The sequence below is a fragment of the Puntigrus tetrazona genome, chromosome 15, assembly GCF_018831695.1.
Source record: "Puntigrus tetrazona isolate hp1 chromosome 15, ASM1883169v1, whole genome shotgun sequence".
Lineage (NCBI taxonomy): Eukaryota > Metazoa > Chordata > Actinopteri > Cypriniformes > Cyprinidae > Puntigrus > Puntigrus tetrazona.
Genome location: NC_056713.1, coordinates 23092063 through 23112062, shown reverse-complemented (window position 1 = coordinate 23112062; position 20000 = coordinate 23092063). Strand labels below are relative to the sequence as shown.

Sequence of the window (20000 nt, the reverse complement as noted above, 5' to 3'; positions counted from 1 at the left end):
TCCCAGAATGCTTCAGACATCTCATGAGGCTTCACTCTATTAACACTAGATGGGTTCAGGTTGAAATCTTACCAAGTCTGTGCGTCTTCAGTGTGTCGTGAGATTAAAAGAGATGAACGCGGATATTATTCAGGATTTGACTTACTGTGGAAACTACAGCACCGCAGCGACTGAAATGATGTTTCACGTGACCGGCACGAAATAATAAAAACACTATCTCACCGGAGTCACTGAACAACAACATCAGAGAGATATACCACTACTGAGAAGTGTGTGCATCTTTTCATATGAGCAGAGCTTTGTTGTTTGTTTATATAAACGGCCATCTTTTATACATTTATTTTTAGATCTTTAAAATTGTATACACACACACACACACAAAAATTAAAAGTAAATAAATGCATTTTAATGAATTTAGATTTATTTTGTAAAAATGTAAGTACTTTTAAAAAAAAACAAAAAAAAACAAAAGCCATAAGATAAACGGATTTATCTGGGAAATTATTTTGTGACATAAATGACTATTAACACATAAATAATAATAATAATAATAATAATAATAATATTTTACATTTTATAATATTAAATAACATTAATAATACTCATTTTTAAATTAGCTTTACATTTTTATTTATAATTATAATTAAAAATATTGTTTAAGAATACTTTAAATGTTTGTTTAAAATGTATTTGTGAATGATGTTAGTTATATATGAAAACACTAAAGAAATGAGCAGAACACTGAACAGAGTCAACAATGAATTCATAATAAATCATAATAAAAGGACAAGTGAGAAGAAATGGATATAAAACCTATATTCCTATATTGTCCTACACAGAAAATAAGAAGTCCTAAATTGTCTGAGGGTGTGTGTGTGTGTGTGTGTGTGTGTGTGTGTGTGTGTGTGTGTGTGTGTGTGCGTGCGTGCGTGTGTGTGTTTTCAAAACAGCAGAAAGAAGAAGAGATAGACAGACAGTTACAGACAGACACTAGACAGCTGTCATCAGTTCAGATGAAACACTGTGTGTGTGTGTGTGTGTGTGTGTGTGTGTGTGTGTGTGTGTGTGTGTGTGTGTGTGTGTGTCTCAATGGATTTCATGTGTCATTTGCTGATAATCTCACACACAACAACAAGCGTCACACTGGTCACAACTGATCAGAGGAAAACAGCAGCAGATGCAGAAACAAGTGAAGGCAGACAGAGACCAGGAAAAGTGTGTGTGTGTGTGTGTGTGTGTGTGTGTTTGGGATCTATAGGATGATGGAAAGCGAATGGATGCGGAGATACACTGGAGTTTCAGCACACAAAATACAGCGTGTGTGTGTGTGTGTGTGTGTGTGTTTGGAGCTGATAAGCAGAAAGAGGAACACACACTTCACTCCTCAAACTCCACAGGAAAAACAAACACCGCTTCTGACAGACACACAGAATTCAGAAATGCTGTGCATACACACACACACACACACACACACATGCTGTGCATACACACACACACACACACACACACACACACACACACACACACACACACACACACACGCTTCAACATCTTCAACACTTCAACTCTTGTTTAGACTGAACTTATTTTGAGTGGCAAGAGAGACATCCAATACTTAAACAAACTCATTCTTTTGTAAAGGCTAGATTATTTCATAATCGTAAATTAATAAGAATTATGTTACTTTATGAAATATCAAAACTATTTAATCTACTTCAGCAATCATACCATTTTAGAAACAAAAAATTTATAACTACATATATATCTAACTATAATATATATATATATATATATATATATATATATATATATATATATATATATATATATATCACTGCTGTTTATATTTTTATGTATTATATAACACATATATATACATATATATATATATATATATATATATATATATATATATACACACACACACACACATACACACACACATATATATCCTGTATATATTAAAAATCAAATGACTGAAATCAAAACTACTGTATTAATGATACTAAAATAATACTGTTTTTCTCTATAGATCACTATATATTAAAGATCCGCATAAATCTTTCTTATTGGCTGGTTAATAATACAAAAGGTTTATTGATCTGAACTTTTTCTCAAGTGAAATGGAAAAGGAATACTACCGCTTTTACTAGATTATTATTATTTTAATAGGGTGTCAAACACCAAAGCACTTGATTTGTGTATTTATCAGCCGCTGCAGTGAGTCTGGGGGGCGGGGCTACCTGTCTGATTGACCAATGGCAGATAGGAGGAGCGTTTGGAAACACTCTCGTGTTGCTTTATGGAAGTGCATCGGGGATACCTCGTGTAATTTCATGACGGTTTTCCCAGCGCTGCAGCTGCATGAGTTCCAGTTGTCGGTGCCACAGGCGCAGTTTCCCCCGCAGCGCTGCACCAGGAGGCATCGTGGGAAAAACACGGCGTTGGTCGCCCTTAGCTCCTCGCGGAGGTTCACCGAGAAATTACGTGGAGTGCAGCTGTACTGCTTTACGTCGTCATAGAGACGGTCGAGATCAACTGAGAGGGAGAGAGAGGAGTTTATACAACCATCAACATCAAAGTGCATCCTGATAAAAACAAGCTTACATATAAACTCTAACACACACACACACACACACACACACACACACACACACACACACACACACACACACACTCGCTGGTAGCAAAGTCATTTAAACCTACAATGTTCAACTTTATCAAGGCTGCAAGATCTGTGTGTGTGTGTTTGTACTTTGTAAAGAACATTCCAGTGTGTTGTTTTGGATTTTTTTTTTTTTGCACTTATGACTCACATAATCACAATTTGTTCTGGATGGACAGAGGAAGGGAGGTATAAATGAAGAGACGGGAGGAAATCACCTCTGTCTGCCTCATAAAAACTCAGTGAATGGATAACGGTGCCTGTCTCTGCACTGTCTGTCTCTGTCTGTGTGTGTGTGTGTGTGTGTGTGTGTCTGTGTGTGTCTGTCTGTGTCTCTCTGTGTGTGTTGTGTGAGACTCTTGTACTTGCGGTCCGTGTGGAAGGCTCTCGGTCTGTAGTAGTGTGTGTGTCTGTCTGTGTCTCTGTGTGTGTGTGTGTGTGTGTGTGTGTGAGACTCACCCTTGTACTTGCGGTCCGTGTGGAAGGCTCTCGGTCTGTAGTAGTGTGTGTGTGTGTGTGTGTGTGTGTGAGACTCACTTTTGTACTTGCAGTCGGTGTGGAAGGCTCTCACTCTGTAGTAGTGTGTGTGTGTGTGTGTGTGTGTGTGTGTGTGTGTGTGTGTGTGAGTATTAGACTCACTCATGTACTTGCGGTCGGTGTGGAAGGCTCTCGGTCTGTAGTAGTAGTGTGTGTGTGTGTGTGTGTGTGTGTGTGAGAGACTCACTCATGTACTTGCGGTCGGTGTGGAAGGCTCTCACTCTGTAGTAGTGTGTGTGTGTGTGTGTGTGTGAGTATTAGACTCACTCATGTACTTGCGGTCAGTGTGGAAGGCTCTCGGTCTGTAGTAGTAGTAGTGTGTGTGTGTGTGTGTGTGTGTGTGTGTGTGTGTGTGTGTGTGTGTGAGAGACTCACTCTTGTACTTGCATGGTCGGTGTGGAAGGCTCTCGGTCTGTAGTAGTGTGTGTGTGTGTGTGTGTGTGTGTGTGTGTAGAGAGACTCACTCTTGTACTTGCGGTCGGTGTGGAAGGCTCTCGGTCTGTAGTAGTGTGTGTGTGTGTGTGTGTGTGTGTGTGTGTGTGTGTGAGACTCACTCTTGTACTTGCGGTCGGTGTGGAAGGCTCTCGGTCTGTAGTAGTGTGTGTGTGTGTGTGTGTGAGAAACTCACTCTTGTACTTGCGGTCGGTGTGGAAGGCTCTCGGTCTGTAGTAGTGTGTGTGTGTGTGTGTGTGTGTGTGTGTGTGTGTGTGTGTGTGTGTGTGTGAGAGACTCACTCTTGTACTTGCGGTCGGTGTGGAAGGCTCTGGTCTGTAGTAGTGTGTGTGTGTGTGTGTGTGTGTGTGTGTGTGTGTGTGTGAGACTCACTCTTGTACTTGCGGTCGGTGTGGAAGGCTCTCGGTCTGTAGTAGTGTGTGTGTGTGTGTGTGTGTGTGTGTGTGTGTGTGTGTGAGAAACTCACTCTTGTACTTGCGGTCGGTGTGGAAGGCTCTCGGTCTGTAGTAGTGTGTGTGTGTGTAGAGCTGCTCCAGGTCTTCCTGCCAGGTGAAGGGGTTCATGTGTCTCAGGAGCTCCTCCACCGTGCTGATGCTGGCGATGTCGTTGTCCAGGGCGACGGCAGACAGTGGTGTATCCGTCCCGGAGACCTCCCTGAAATCCTACAGAGACACAGACTGTATAATCCCTCTTTCCTGCATCACCGGCTCTGTATCGCTGTAAACACCAGAGCAGCGGGAACATTCCGCTGAACGTCTCCATTTGGGATTTACTGAAGAAACAATGCCAAAGCAGCTTCTCCGACACTGAAATTCAATTAAACGGACCATGTTTCATCATCTAGGAGCGTGTGATACTTACTGACATCGCTGTAACTGCTTCCCAGTTGGTCAGCGAGGCGAGAGCTGAGCTGTCCTGAAAAACAGGCAGAGACTTAAAACTTTTGTTGTCAGTTTCATTCATTTTCCGCGGGAATTTACGTATTCCACATCAGGGCCGAGGGAAGTCTGGGAAAGTCATTATCTGCGCTGATAAATCCTGACTGGAAGCGCTCCTGACGCGCAGCAGCAATCAGCAACACAAACACCATCGCTCAGATGAGAACCATCACTCATGATGTCAGCCGCCGAGGAGGCGGAGCTACGGACATGACAGAGCTGGCATTTAAAACCGGCCTTAAACGACAGGTGAACATTACACAACCATCAGGAGACCCGAATTAACAAGGCCATCAATCCACCTCCAGCGCGCTACGGCAATAATGAGGAAAGAGACATGGACAGAATATAGACAGTGTGTTCTCAACAGCATTTGTTATTGTGTAATAAAAAAAAAATCATTTTTGGGTGCATTTCGTTTTACTGTACATGTACTCACATACTCGAGTGCATCTAAGAAAGGACCAGTAATGAGGTAAATATAGAGGGAAGATTTTACCTAATTACTGTGAGACTCACTTTTGTGAGTGTGTGTGTGTGAGACTCACTTTTGTGAGTGTGTGTGTGTGAGACTCACTTTTGTACTTGCGGTTGGTTTGGAAAGCTCTCGGTCTGTAGTAGTGTGTGTGTGTGTGTGTTTATGTATTTTCATATTTGTGTATTAATATGCAAAATAAATTACAAAAAAATAAATTAGAAATAAACTGTTTTTCTATCCTGGGGTTCCAAAAATTAAAAAAACAACAACAAAATAACTATTAAAAAGGTAGTTAAAGTATTTTAATAAAAATATAAAAAAGCTGAATTAAATTAATGCAAAATTAAACTAAAAATACTTTTTTGCTAAATTAATGCAAAAAACTAAACAGCTGACAAATATGCAAACACTTGTTTCAGTGTAAGTATTATATTATTATAATTTACAAACATATTCAAAACAAGTAAAACAAAAATGTATTCTGCGAGCGCAGAGGTACAGCAATCTTGGTCTGAAGAGTTCTCAGTTTTTTCACAATTTTAAAGCTGACATAAAATGAACAAAAACTACAAACTATAAAAACCATAGCTTAAAAAATAAAATTAAAATAAAGTATTAAAGAGACACCTTTGACTAAAATTAAAACAATCTTCAATATCTAAAAAAAGAACAAGAAATAAAAAACAATGCACAGTAACTAACGAAACTAGATAGAAATTTAATAGAAATTAAGAAATGCAATGCATTCTCTGTTTTTCCCTGTAGTTTACTTAAAAACCTCCATATGCTATGAAAACACACTTCCCTGCGCTGGCGCTCTCGTTACATAAATCTGCTCCTGCGGCAATGCAAACAATAGAAGGAGGTCAGAGGTCGCGGGCGGTCTGTTATGATGATGTTTCCCATCAGAGATCACGTCTCTATGGCCTCTGAAGTCTCTCACACACACACACACACACACACACACACACAAAGAGCTTGTGTCCTACAGAAACGTCCGGAGCAGAGCGGGAATGTGGAAATGTCAGGAATACCGCAGATTCAGGGAATTACACATGACGGATCAGACCGAACAAACTGCCACCCCTGAACCCGAAGTCCAGCAGCTGCAGGGTTCAGCCATGTGACCTTCTGAGCATGTTCCTGGTCTTCATGAAGAAAATAGTCTTTCATCAAAAATACAGTCACTTGCTCTACGTCAGAAATCACTTTTCTGCTGACACAACCATGGATAAGCAGGTGGAGAAAATATAAAATTAAAAAAAAATTAAATAAAAAAGAAAATAATAAATAAAAAAAAAAAAAAAAAAAAAAATCGCAGAAAATGCACGAAAAGGCAAGAAGAAATATTTTTCTTCTAAAATAAAAATTTTATTTTTTTAAATATATTACTGTATTTTGATCAAATGCATGCTTTGTTCGGAAACAGTAACCATGACTAATTGTAAAGCGCTACTGTAATATTTCACGCAACACAACTTTAAAAAAAAAAAAAACTTTACTTTACGTGCACTTTAGGTTAGATAATTAAGTTAAATAACAGATATGATATGATATCTGTTGATTTGAGAATTGGATTTTCTCCAAACGAACATCAAAGATGCAAATCTTAATAGCATTAAAGGAACACTCTCTAATTATAGCACGAGACCTTGAACTAAAAGACAATTATGAAACGCAAACATCTGCTGATCCCGAAAGAAAATCTAAAAGAAACGTCACCGCTGGGAAACCGGACCATATTTTACACAAACACTCACAGAACGCATCATCTTCCTGAAGAAGAGAAACTCTCCACATCTGTTTGTGCCGTTAACAGAAACAATAGCCTTAAAGGAGCAGTGGACTAAAAACGTCCTCAAACTGAGGTCATCCAAGATGCAGACGGGTTTGTTTCTTCATCAGATTTGGAGAAATGTAGCATCGCTTCAGTGTGATGGATGTGAATGGGTGCCGTCGGAATGAGAGTCCAAACAGCTGATGAAAAGCATTGCATTAATCCACAGCGCTCCGGTGCATCAGTCAATGTCTGATAAGCTGCGTGTTTGCATGAAACTATTTCACGTTAAGATGTTTTTAACTTCAAATTCTCGATCTGGTCAAAATATGCATCTATAAAACATAATAACGCTAGTGAAAAAGTCCACCTCCTTTTGTTTCTCACATCAGAAACCAGCCACATTTGTTTTCGGAGTCGTTTTGGACAGTATTGGCGTATAAACAGTGCTTGATCTTGGTCCTGATTCAGACCAGAACACTTTTTCACTGGAGCAAGTGTTATTATAGATTATGCACTCTATAATAAAGCTTAAAACGTCTTAACGCTGGATTTGTTTCAGTTTTTGTCTTCTCCAGACATTAACTGATGGACTGAACTGCCGTGTATTATTGCGATTATACAATTATCAGCTGTTTGGGCTCTCATTCTGACGGCACCCATTCACATCCATTACTGATGATACTGATGCGATGCTGCATTTGTCTAAATCTGACGAAAAACAACCTCACCTTCATCTTGGATGGCCTGAAGGCTAGCATATTCTTAGCTAATATAAATTTGGGGGCAACTATTCTTTTAATCAGTGTGCATTTATGAAGAGTTTTACACAAACTTCAAGTCAAAACAGGTTTTAGCTGTCGTTTCTCATTACACAGCTTTATGCATATGCGATAAAAACACAGAACTAAACTCAATTGATACAGGGTGGAAGTTTTTACAGCAGTAACACACTCACACATTCACTTCAGTCTCACGCTCTCTCACTTTCTTGTACTGTCGCTCACACCTCTCTTTTTCTGTCTTATTCCGGCTCAGAAACAAATGTCTTCATTAAGCCAAACTTTTGTAAGTTCATCTAAGATTAAAAAAAGACATCGGGTAAGAAGCTGTTACTTTGAGAAAAGTCCGCCTAGCAACCACCCAGAAGACCCTAGCAACTGCATAGCAACGCCTTGGCAACCATCCACATCTCCACAAAACCCAGTAAAAACGCTTAAAGTGAAGTTTCGTTCCCTTTCTGTTCAGCGCAGGTGTCCGTTTTCGTTCGGAAATGTACAGATTTACAGTTTTACACACACACAGGAAACATATTGCATGTTTACGCTAACAGCTAACAGCAGATTATTGCCGCTTTGCCCTGGGTGGATAAAAAAAGCCACGAGTAGTAATAAAACAGGATGGCTTTAGTCCCAATATGTTGTAAAATATTTTTCCCACCATCTGCTATCGTTCCACCATCCGCTGGCGTCTGCTTTTGAGCGAGTGCAGAACGGCTACTGTAAATAACCTGATATTGAACAGAGCGGTCTTGCTCTAGACCAACTATTCATTTTACATCATGATTTTTTTGTGGGTGTATTTTTTTATATGAATTCAGGGGTTAATATCTGCTCGCCGAGGTATCCTTTATGTAATCAAAACTACAATAAAAACAGTAATATTGTGGAAAATTTGCTTTTTTATGTCAAATTAAAGCTGATTTTCAATAATATTGTCACATGATCCTTTCTCATATGCTGATTTGCTGCTCAATAAACATTTCTGATTATTATCAGTGCTGAGCATTATTTTACTGTAAACTGTGACCCACTTCTGACTTCCAGAAAACAACCTAATTCTGTTCACGAAGTGATGTGAATTGACGTGTGCTTTCTGAAGTGATCTGAACTCACTTCTGGTTCGCTCCCAAAAATAACCCAAATCAGGAAAAAGAACAAAAGTCAGAAAAAGAGCTTAACTCTTCTGTTCAGGAAGTGAAGTGAGTTTACACACTTAGAAAGTGATCTGAACTGACTCCTGATTCTCTTTAGAAGAATATAATTCACTTTCGAATCTCTTGGGGGGCAAAGAACACAAAACGTTCAATTCACTTCAGAGCCGAATTAACTGGATAAAAAAAAAAATATTAATAACCTTAAATCCTTCTGATTCTCTTTATCAATTCATTTTCGAACTGATTTCACTGAAATGGTCACATGATCCTTTCTCATATGCTGATTTGCTGCATTTCTGATTATTATCAGTGCTGAGCATTATTTTACTGTAAACTGTGACCCATTGCATTTTTCAGGATTCCTTGACGAATAGGACAAATGTTCAAAAGGACAACATTTATTTGAAACAGAACTCTTGTGTGACTTCATAAATGTCTTTTATGCATTGAACGATCCTGCTTGTTCAATTAAAGTGTAAAAATAATCTGGTATAATGCAGACTCACCAGCAGTGAATAGCAGATTTTGAATCCCGGCTTTGCTACGAAGTAATCGTCCGATTTGAAGGTGATTTTGATGAGGTTAGTCTTGGATGTGATCCGTGTTGGAGCTCTTTGCCCGCACCAGCGGCCCCAGATGATGGTGCTGGTTTCAGAAATATCCTCCACCTCCACATAATCATACCTGAAACACACACACACACACACACACACACACAAGTGAGTGATTATAACACTCGTCCATCACAATTACAATGCAGGTGCATTTACATGCCATTATAGCACTTATTCATATTTTGAATGAACCGTTATTTGCATATTTTCATATTTTATGTTTGAGCAATTTTAAAGAGTGGTCGTATTTATATTTTCTAGTCCTTCAGCTTTGTATAAGTTGATGATCCATAGCTTTTATAGTAGCAGTGCTGGCACAGAAATACAGAAATGCAGTAATTACTAATGTGACGTGACACCACGCTTTTATCTATATCGTATACATTATTCGATTTTACACAAAAATATACATAATGCATTAAGTTTCTTTTCTGCCTGTGCCTCTTTCTCATCCTATAAATTCTCCTTGTCTTCTCGTCTGTGTTTTTTCCCGCTTTATTTTTAGTCTCGGTGTCTCGAGGGTCTTTATAAAGTATCAGATACACGGTAAAACCTCCAACCTCAAGGACAAAGCCGTAACCTGAGAGTCACTCCACGCGCATTCGCTCTGATTGGCTTTCTGCTCATTAAATATTCATATCATGTTTGAACTCTTCGGGCCTTTATTTCTAGTCCTTAAATGCAGAACGGGAACCACGGGAGAACCAAACCTGTTATTCTCTCCCACGTGTTACAACATGATTTAAGCATGTAGGACATGCGCCTGGAGGTCCTGGATCAACGATCCTATGAATTAATCAGATTTATAGCTAACGTAAAGGGTTTTAGGTTTAGTAAACTTGTTAACCTGTTAAATATTTACCATACAGACCAACCCAAAGGGGACACTTTCTCAAGAGTTTAAATGGATCGAATTCATTATTCACGAACTTTTCCATCCAATGCTCCACCCCATTCTCCGCCCCATCCGTAAAACTCCAATACCTGCCTCCAATTTGCCTCTTAAATAGTATAAATTCATTATTCATTAACTCGCTTCGTTCCAATCTACACCACCGCGGAAAAACTCCATTCTCCGCCGCCCGCTTAATTTCTTAAAATCGAATTGATTTTTCAAGTCCCACCTAAACCTGAAAACATCATTGTCGTCCACTTAAAACTCTTAAATAGATTTATTTCATTATTCATGAACTCATGCATGCAGCGAGCGCCGTCTTACCCGGAAATCCCATTCTCCACCTTCACGCGTCAAACAATGTTTAAACGCATCCAATTCATTATTCATGTCCTCATCCGTTCTAAAGCTCCGCCCTCACCTGCACGCTCTATTAACGCCACCGCTTAAAATTCTCAAATTGATCCGATTAATTAATTATTCACAAACTCATCCATTTTGAATCGCCGCCCTCATGGGATAACTCCATCCTCCGCCTCCAATTAACTAGCTCAAATTCGTTATCGTTTAACTAATCCATCCGAATCCCCACCCTCACGGGAAAACTCGCACGCGTCGCATGCATCGTACTTAATATTCATGAGCTGCGCCTAACCCTGAAAACATCAGTCGTCTTAAACGTATTTTACCTAAAACGCCCTTCTACACCTTCGCTTCCAAAAAGTGTTTAAACAGACCTAATTACTTATTCATGAACTCGTCCACCCGAAGCCCCGCCCTCACCTGCAGACTCCATTCTCCGCCTCCTCCAGTCCAAACTGAGCATCGAACTCCAGCAGGATGCGCGTGTGGGGCGGCGAGTGCAGTTTCCATGACAACAGGAGGTTGCGAGGGTAAGAGCTGGGGAAGCGCGGGCTCTGGACGTGACCTCCGCTCTTGACCATCACGACCTCTTCCTTCCGGTACAAGTCTGTGAGGCGATTGCTGTCTGTTACTGGTCACAACTCGGACAGGTTAGTGCGTTTACTCTCGGAGACAAACAAACACACACAGATATACACAAATACAACACGCACAAAGAATCCGTTTCATTTCAGCTCAGTTCGGAAAACCGCATAAATTCAGCTCAAACTGAATTCTCTTCAGAAAAAGAGACCAGTTTATTTCTAATTCGAGGAAACAAATGAAGACAGTTTTGAAGGGAATTCACTTGCTGTGGATGTAAAAAAAAAAAGAACTAAATTCAATTCTAGTTCCATTTATGACAAAGTTAATTCACTTCGGATGATTTTTGATTCCCTCAGGAAACTAATCCAATTCACTTTGCTCTCTTATACCTCAAGTCACTTTAGATTCTATTCAGATAATTCACTTCTGATTCTCTTTACAAAATTAAAGAGACTTCTAATTCTGTTCAGTAACTGATGTTTATTTATTATATCTGATCTGAATTGCCTTCTGATTCACTTCAGTTTAAAAAAAAGCAAAATAAAACAAAACTGAATTCACTTCAGATGCACTAAAAAACCAACTCTATTCAGGAAGAGATGTTCATTTACTTCTGATGTTATTTGAGAATTCACTTCTGACTTCCAGAAAACAACCTAATTCTGTTCACGAAGTGATGTGAATTGACGTGTGCTTTCTGAAGAGATCTGAACTCACTTCTGGTTCGCTCCCAAAAATAACCCAAATCAGGAAAAAGAACAAAAGTCAGAAAAAGTTCAGGAAAGTTCAGTTCTGTTCAGGAAGTGAAGTGAGTTTACACACTTAGAAAGTGATCTGAACTGACTCCTGATTCTCTTTAGAAGAATATAATTCACTTTCGAATCTCTTGGGGGGCAAAGAACACAAAACGTGAAAAATTCACTTCAGAACCGAATTAACTGGATAAAAAAAAAATATTAATAACCTTAAATCCCTTCTGATTCTCTTTATCAATTCGTTTTCAGAATTCATTTTTGAACTGATTTCACTGAAATGGAGCACAGAATCTCTGACAGAACACAAACACACACAAACACGAGCAACCCGAGACAAGAAAGGCAGAAAAAACGGTGACAGGTCTATAGAAAAAGACAGGCGAGCTTTTAGCCCTCAAAAGTAAAATATTAAAAACAGCAGATGTTACGCAACAGGAAAACAAAGATCATTCAGTGTGACAGTTCATGAATCTTTTAATCAGACGAATGAGCACATCTGATCGCTGTAAAGAAAACTAAAGAATTCATGCTTCGCTAAACGAAAGTGACGACATAGACGGTGACCTGATATGATGCCGAAATCATGAAGCCATGATGACTTTTTCATTTCCAAAAGCTCCTCGACTCCACCATAGCGTCATCACACACACACACACACACACACACAGATTACTGATCCATGCATGCAGCAAACACTTGTGATTATGGCTATACTGCAAGAACAGGGCCACCATCCATCACCATGACAACCTGCTGACCAATGAGCTTTTAAATGAACTTAACACACGGGAATAAGGCTGTAGCTCTCTCTCTTTCTCTCACACACACACACACACACACACACACACACTACTCGCTTATGTCACTTCTGTTAGTGTGATACTGACAGACAGTCTAGCGGTTTTGAGTTTAACAGCCTCATTTACACAATCTCACACACACCGTACTTCTTTAACACCAATTCGCTTCAACTTTCTAAGAACAAACACACACTGTACGCACACACACTCATCACAAACACACACACACACACACGCACAGATCTAAAAGCTCTTAAAGTTTGGCGTGTTAAAATATGAGCCGTCTTTATGATTAAATGCTTACGACAGGCATCAGGACAGCAGAAAGTAGGTTATGTTTCAAAAAGCAGAGAGCTGCCTCGCGGCCTACTGAATACAGTACACACTTCTAAGACACAATCACAACTACTAACCTAAACTACCAATTACTAATAATCTGATAAATCAAAAAAAAAATAAAAAAAATGCACAGCACACACACTAATTAGGCAATAGGTAAATTTTTACCTTGATTTAATTCATTTGGTCATTAATAGCTGGATTAAGTGCACATTTAAAGTGACACGGTACATTTTTAATTTTTATTGAATGCATTAAGCACATATATACATTTAATTTTTTATATCTTTTCTTATTTTTAATGTGTTAATTAAATATAATTAATTATATAATTATTTAATTAAAAATAATTTAATTAGACTTATCGTGAAGGTGTGGTATTACAAATGCAATTAATTAGGTCCAATTATAATTGTTTTTGTTTGTTTTATCATTTAGTTCCTGTATTAAGAAAATTACAAGTAGGCCTATATATTATAAATAATCTCTCTCAATTTTGTCAGCTCGATATTATAACTAATAACTATAATTAAAATGTTGTCAATTGAAATGAAGCTTAAATGTAAAAAAAATATATACATATTCATTTATAATTAAAAACTGCATAGGCAACTAACTGAAATAAGTTTAAATTAAAACCATAAAAATCTAATTGTGTTTAAAACAAACAAAAAAAAAAACAACGACTAAAGTAACCAAGTAAATGAAAAAATAAATGAAATCAAATTTAAAATATTAATAATGTACAAATATTGCTAAAATAACGCTGTATGCCATCCAGGATAGAGTGCTTTTTTTCACGTACTTGTTGCAGTTCATTATGTGGTTATCAACTGTGCCGTAGAATTTAGTCAAAAGAATTTATCAGTAATAAATGAGTTTTTCATTGTAGTCAGAATGAATAATATATTGATGTCATTATACATCATCAAAACGTGCGCTGTGCTGAAGTGTTTTGAACAGACATATTTCTCCATAGCTGAATAGAAGAGAAAAATTAAAGAGACATGCATTCATGTGCGAGATCCTGAATAATGCCTCACTGTCTCTGTGTGTGTGTGTGTGTGTGTGTGTGTGTGTGTGTGGCTCACAATGAAGGTCATCCTGGTCAAGAACCTCCCACTTAAGACGGGAAGAGACCGTGTGATTGACATATAAAGCGATCGGTCAGTGCATTGTGTTTTAATGTGCCTTTTAGGCTCAAGTTGTCCAGAAACTGTTGACACCACACTAACTTGCTCCACTTTGGATCAAATAAATGCAGGCTTGGCGAACAGAAGAGAGTGCATTAAAAATATTACCGGTCAAAAACTTTTTTTTATGACCGGTAGCGTGCATAAGAATATAATTAGTGATTTTACGTCCATAGAAAGCACATTAAATTTAACTTAAATGTCTACTTTTAAGGTTTCAAATACATTTTTGGAGAATAAAATATATAATGTTATATGGTCATTCAGTTTAACAATATTTATGTTAAAGAAACCTTGCTTATTCTGACGTACATGTTAAAATATATAGGATTAAGGAAGCATATTCAATTTAAATTAGTAAAAAAATTTCAATTCTAAGAAAAAAATGTAAATAAAAAAATAGCATGATAAAAAGATAAATAAATAAATAAAATACACAGAAAGAAAACATTTTTCATAAGCCAAACGTGCAGCTATTTTCTCTACAGATAAATTCATCTGAAGACATGAAGAATTTCCAAAGACAGCATGTGTTTTTATTGACAGCTGGAGGTCAGAGGTCAAACATGGGCATAAAACTTTATGACTCATCAGTGTACGAGTGTGTGACCCCGCTGTCAAACAGCTTCAGATGAACTTAGAGAAGCATCCCACCCTGAGGATGTGTGTGTGCGCGTGTGTGTGTGTGTGTGTGTGTGTCCGTCTATTTGTAGTTTCTCACCTCGCGTGCTGCTCTGTGCTCGAGTGAGAGATCTCGCTGAAACTGTTACTCAGCTGGAACCCAAAGCACAATCTATTTCTGGACTTCTAGAGCCACACAAAACACACGTTATCTCCGTTTAGTAGCGAACTAATATTCTATCGGAACGTTTGTTCTCGTATCCATAGCAACCAAATGTTCCATCCGGAATTATTTGTGAAGAACTTGAATGACATCAATAACAGACTCCTGTATTCTGTTTAAATAGGATTATTTTAATGTGTATTATATTATATATCTTAACATATCGAAAAATCCTATTGAAGCTGCATAAATAAAGTGAATGGATGCATAAATGTAAAAATAAATCCATTCAAGAATATAGTATTCAGTTGCATTTTGGCATCGTCTCATTCTAGCATGTATCAGAATTATTGAAACTTTAAACAATTCACACCAAATACTAAAAATGACAACTAAATTGAATATTACATAAAAACATACCTTTCTGCACAATTTTGTTTACTTTAAATAACCTATCTGAAAATGCTGTTTGTTACTGGAATAATGCTGTACTGTTTGAGCTACTGTAATCTAACATAAACAATATGCTCTTATCGCCTGACTTTCGAATCACTTTGCGGTACGTTTCCTGCATTAACTGCATTACAGCAAACACAGGCCGCCGTGTTCCTGGGAGAATCTGGGAAAGGAAAGAGTTTAAGCGGCTGTTTATGTTCCCTACAAGGCGCTGGTGCTGAAAATACAGGACTACAAAATAAAAACTCACAGGAAGCAAGCCTCCAGTGAACAGAACATGTTCAACACAGATAATGAAACGTTTCTGTGTGCTTTTCATTATTTCTGATCTGATCAGGTCACAGAGAACGAGCGCACGCGCACACACACACACACACACACACACACGCGCGCGCACACGCACACGCACGCACACGCGCACACACACACACGCGCACACACACACGCGCACACACACACACACACACAGAAAGTAAATCAATTAGTGCTCAACTGCAGCGTCCTGAAAGCAGAGCCTTCAACACTTCAGCCAGCTCTTATTAACACACACAGTTTTACTCGCTGAGCAGCTGCCAATGAAATGAACGGTAACGCTAACACACAGCCTATAACAACTCAGCTTTTACCTTTTCCCTAATTCTCTTTTCTGTTGTAAATGTTTTTTTTACTTCTATTCATTTAATACACTCAATACAGTTGTAACATTATTAGAAAACAATTGTTATTTATTGAAATCCCATTATTTTACTGAATTTCTAGTTTTCCAGATGCTCCAATTCATATTGTACATAATTGTAATCACTAAAAATAATTGAATTAAATACGTTACTAATTTATATATATATATATATATATATATATATATATATACAATATTTTTACAATTATTTTTAACGGTATTATAAAAAAATTATGGGTAATACATAATTAAAAGTAAACTAAATCACTAAATACTTTTTGTTTATAGGATTATATATCTATGAGCAGTATTTTTTGTTGTTGTTTTTCAGACTCCAAGTTTCATGGTATAAATCAATCTGTTAAAAATTAAATTTAAAAAAAAAAAATACAATACAATAAATTAATTAATTTTTAACAAACAACAACATGGCCCCACGAAATCTGTATTATGTTTTACAAATTCTTTTGAATTCTTCGGCTTCTGCCTTTTTATATTTAATCTAAATTTATCATCAAAAACTGTGGTAATTAAATAAACATATATTTATCCTGGCGTTTAAAATGCAGCCACAACTTCACAACAGAACACTTTGTTTTTGTTCAGAAAAGTGCATGTACAGGAAAAACGGGAATGTTCAAAACATTGTGAAGCGCTTGTTCTCTAATGAACTTAGATTTCAACAACATTTGTTTCTTGAACAAGAAGTTGATTGCATGCTGTAAAAATCACAGATATAACGGGAGCAAGAGATGCGTGTCGTCATACAGACTTCATGAAGGAAACACTGAGCTAATGGAGATGAAACATGCCCACCCTGAGACACACACACACACGATCAAACGACTTAATCACACAGATCTGCGACTGAGGGCTCTGTCATTTTGTCTGTCGAGGTTTATAGCTACTTTTACAGTCATAGATTCCTCCATCACACACACACACACACACACACACACACACACACAGAGAGAGAATATAAATGAAGCCTGATGTGTTTTCGGTTTGAAACGATGAAAGAATGTGCACAAGCAGACAGCTGTGTGTGAGATACAGACAGAAATATGCTGAGTAAAGACACATTCTCCTGTCTGCGTGTAAAAATTACAATAGGCTGACACACACACACACACACACACACACAGAAACGTCTTCAAGCTTTTAAGTTAAAGACTTTGTTCATGATCAGAACAACTGCAAAATACACACACAGGAACAATAATTCCTTCCACATTTCAAGAAGTGTGTGTGTGTGTGTGTGTGTGTGTGTGTGTGTGTGTGTGTGTGTGGGAATCCATACCAGATTCCTCATCACTGATGGCTGGGTGTGAACCAGGACACCCTGTGACTCACTGCCCTAAAATAACTATATTACAGCTGTTTTAACACACACACACACACACACACACACACACACACACCTCTGTGCAAGGGTAACTAACACGTCAAATGGTGTGAATTCTTTCAAGTATAACCATTTAAACATTTCCTAATTCTTTACATTTTTTTTTTTTACTCAAGCAACATTCAAAAAAATGACTGGATTTTTTACAAAAATAAATTTAAAAAAAATGTATGGTTTATTTAAATAGTCTTGAATTGCAACAAGTGGTTTATTATTATTATTATGAACTGTAAAACTATTTAAATATAGACCTAGGTCTAAAAAAAAAAAATTCTAAATAGAATGTAAAACTCCAAATATTCCAAATAACAAAAATCAATGACAGAAAAATCCATGCTGATCAACAACCCTAACACACACACTCTCACACACACACACACACTCACTCTCACACACACACACACACACACACACACACACACACTCACACTCTCACACACACATACTCTCACACACACACACTCTCGACCTCAAAGGTCCCCACAAAAATGAAGCTCATCACATCAAAACTCAACAAGCAATGTTTCCACTGCACTCCAGCTTTTCATCACTTTTGCGCATTTTCTGGGAATGGAAGCCGTGAACAGGTTAAAGATCCTCCTACCCCAGTAACTCAGGCATGTGCCGATCAGAGAGCTGCAGACCTGTCGTAACACGCTTCAGATGATCACAACATCTTTTCACGCCCGTTCACATCCACAGTGACCACAGAGAGCTTCTGAACGTCCTCCGTGAGATCGCTAAATATTAAAGAGAGACTTCTGAGCTCGACTAATGGCACTTGTCTGAAGAATTTGGCAATGGATTTTAAGCAACCGCTGTCAAAGTATTTCAGCAGACACTAGAAAATGTCTAAATGTCACTGCATTATAGACAATAAAATACGAGTGACATTTATTGTAAACAGACAGCACAAGCACTTTTTACGAGCAAAGCACTCAGCAGACAGTTTTGCATGGTTTGAATTGTAAAACAGTTCTGTGTCGAACGCAGCTTAACGAGCATGAAAGACTCTTTGTGCTCGTTTGGGGTTAAACGGCTAACGCGGAAATTCTTTTACGTTGCGCTAAAGTTCTCTCAAAGTTACGAACGAACGTTAACAGAACGTTTGTGCACAATTAGCTTTAATGATGTTCTCATAACATTAGCACAAAAGCAATTTTTCCCTGAAACGTTTTAGTTTAATGTTTATTTAACGTTTGCCAAATGTTGCTAACGGTTTCAGAACGTTCAAAGAACATTCAAAAGTAACATTCCCATAACGCTGAGAAATGAGAAAATGGAATGTTTCCTGGAATGTTTTAAAACATCAAAAATAATATTTAAATATTATTACATCATGCACGGAATGTTTTTTTCTGAAGCATTTTAGTTGAACATTTCTCTAACGTACTTTAAACGTTGCCACTTGTTACCGCTGAACGTTCACTAAACGTTCTAAAACATTCTCATAATGTTTGCAAAATGATAAAAAAGGAATGTTTCCTTAAAACTTGCACAACTGAGCTTGCACAACTTTTTTTTTTAACTATTAATCAGTAAAGAAAAGCTTCAAACAATACAGAATATTTTAGCCGAATGTTCTTTGAATGTTGTTTCAGAACGTTCAAAGAACATTCAAAAGTAACATTCCCATAACGCTTTCAAAATTATAAAATGGAACGTTTCCTGGAATGTTTTAAATCAGGCATCATTAAAATAATATTTAAATATTATTACGTCATGCACGAATGTTTTTTTCTGAACCATTTTAGTTGAACGTTTCTCTAACGTACTTTAAACGTTGCCACTTGTTACAGTTGAACGTTCACTAAACGTTCTAAAACATTCTCATAATGTTTGCAAATGATAAAATGTTTCCTTAAAACTTGCACAACTGAGCTTGCACAACTTTTTTAAAAAACCATTAATGAGTAAAAAAAGTTTCAAACAATACAAAATATTTTAGCCGAATGTTCTTTGAACGTTGCTTCATAACCTATGATATTTATTCTATGATAAACACATCTTATTTTAACATTCTAACAACCGAGAAAGGTGTTTTTAAATAATTAAAAACGATACCTTTTGTTTTTATTTTTAAATTCAACGTTTACCGAACATTCTTTAAATGTTCAGAGAACATTCAGAAGTAACGTTCCCATGACGTTTGCGGCGTTTTCAAAAACATTTCGCACGTGACTTTTTCCGGATAACATCCAAAAACAAAGTGCTCATGACTTAAAGGTAACTTTAGCGAAACGTTCTATCGTTAGTTTAGTCGATAGTTACCGTGATGAAGCGCTACACCTGCTAGCTAGAACACCTGTGTGAACTTGACGCTTCGTGCGCGCGCTAACGTCTTGCTT

General features: G+C 37.5%; 1 protein-coding gene across 2 annotated transcripts in view; it reads right to left on the bottom strand.

Annotated features, from left to right (window-relative positions):
- The window catches only part of pdgfd (platelet derived growth factor d), a 23254-nt gene that overhangs the window by 2116 nt on the left and 1138 nt on the right, over window positions 1-20000 (bottom strand). The window contains exons 2-6 of one of the 2 annotated variants that reach the window (XM_043259321.1): window positions 11077-11287; window positions 9291-9468; window positions 4517-4570; window positions 4122-4317; window positions 2324-2538 (exon numbers count right to left, since the gene is read on the bottom strand). In XM_043259321.1, the coding sequence (XP_043115256.1) occupies window positions 2324-2538; window positions 4122-4317; window positions 4517-4570; window positions 9291-9468; window positions 11077-11287 (854 nt within the window). The remainder of the gene's footprint in view (window positions 1-2323; window positions 2539-4121; window positions 4318-4516; window positions 4571-9290; window positions 9469-11076; window positions 11288-20000) is intronic. The other variant, XM_043259322.1, reaches the window with a different exon arrangement.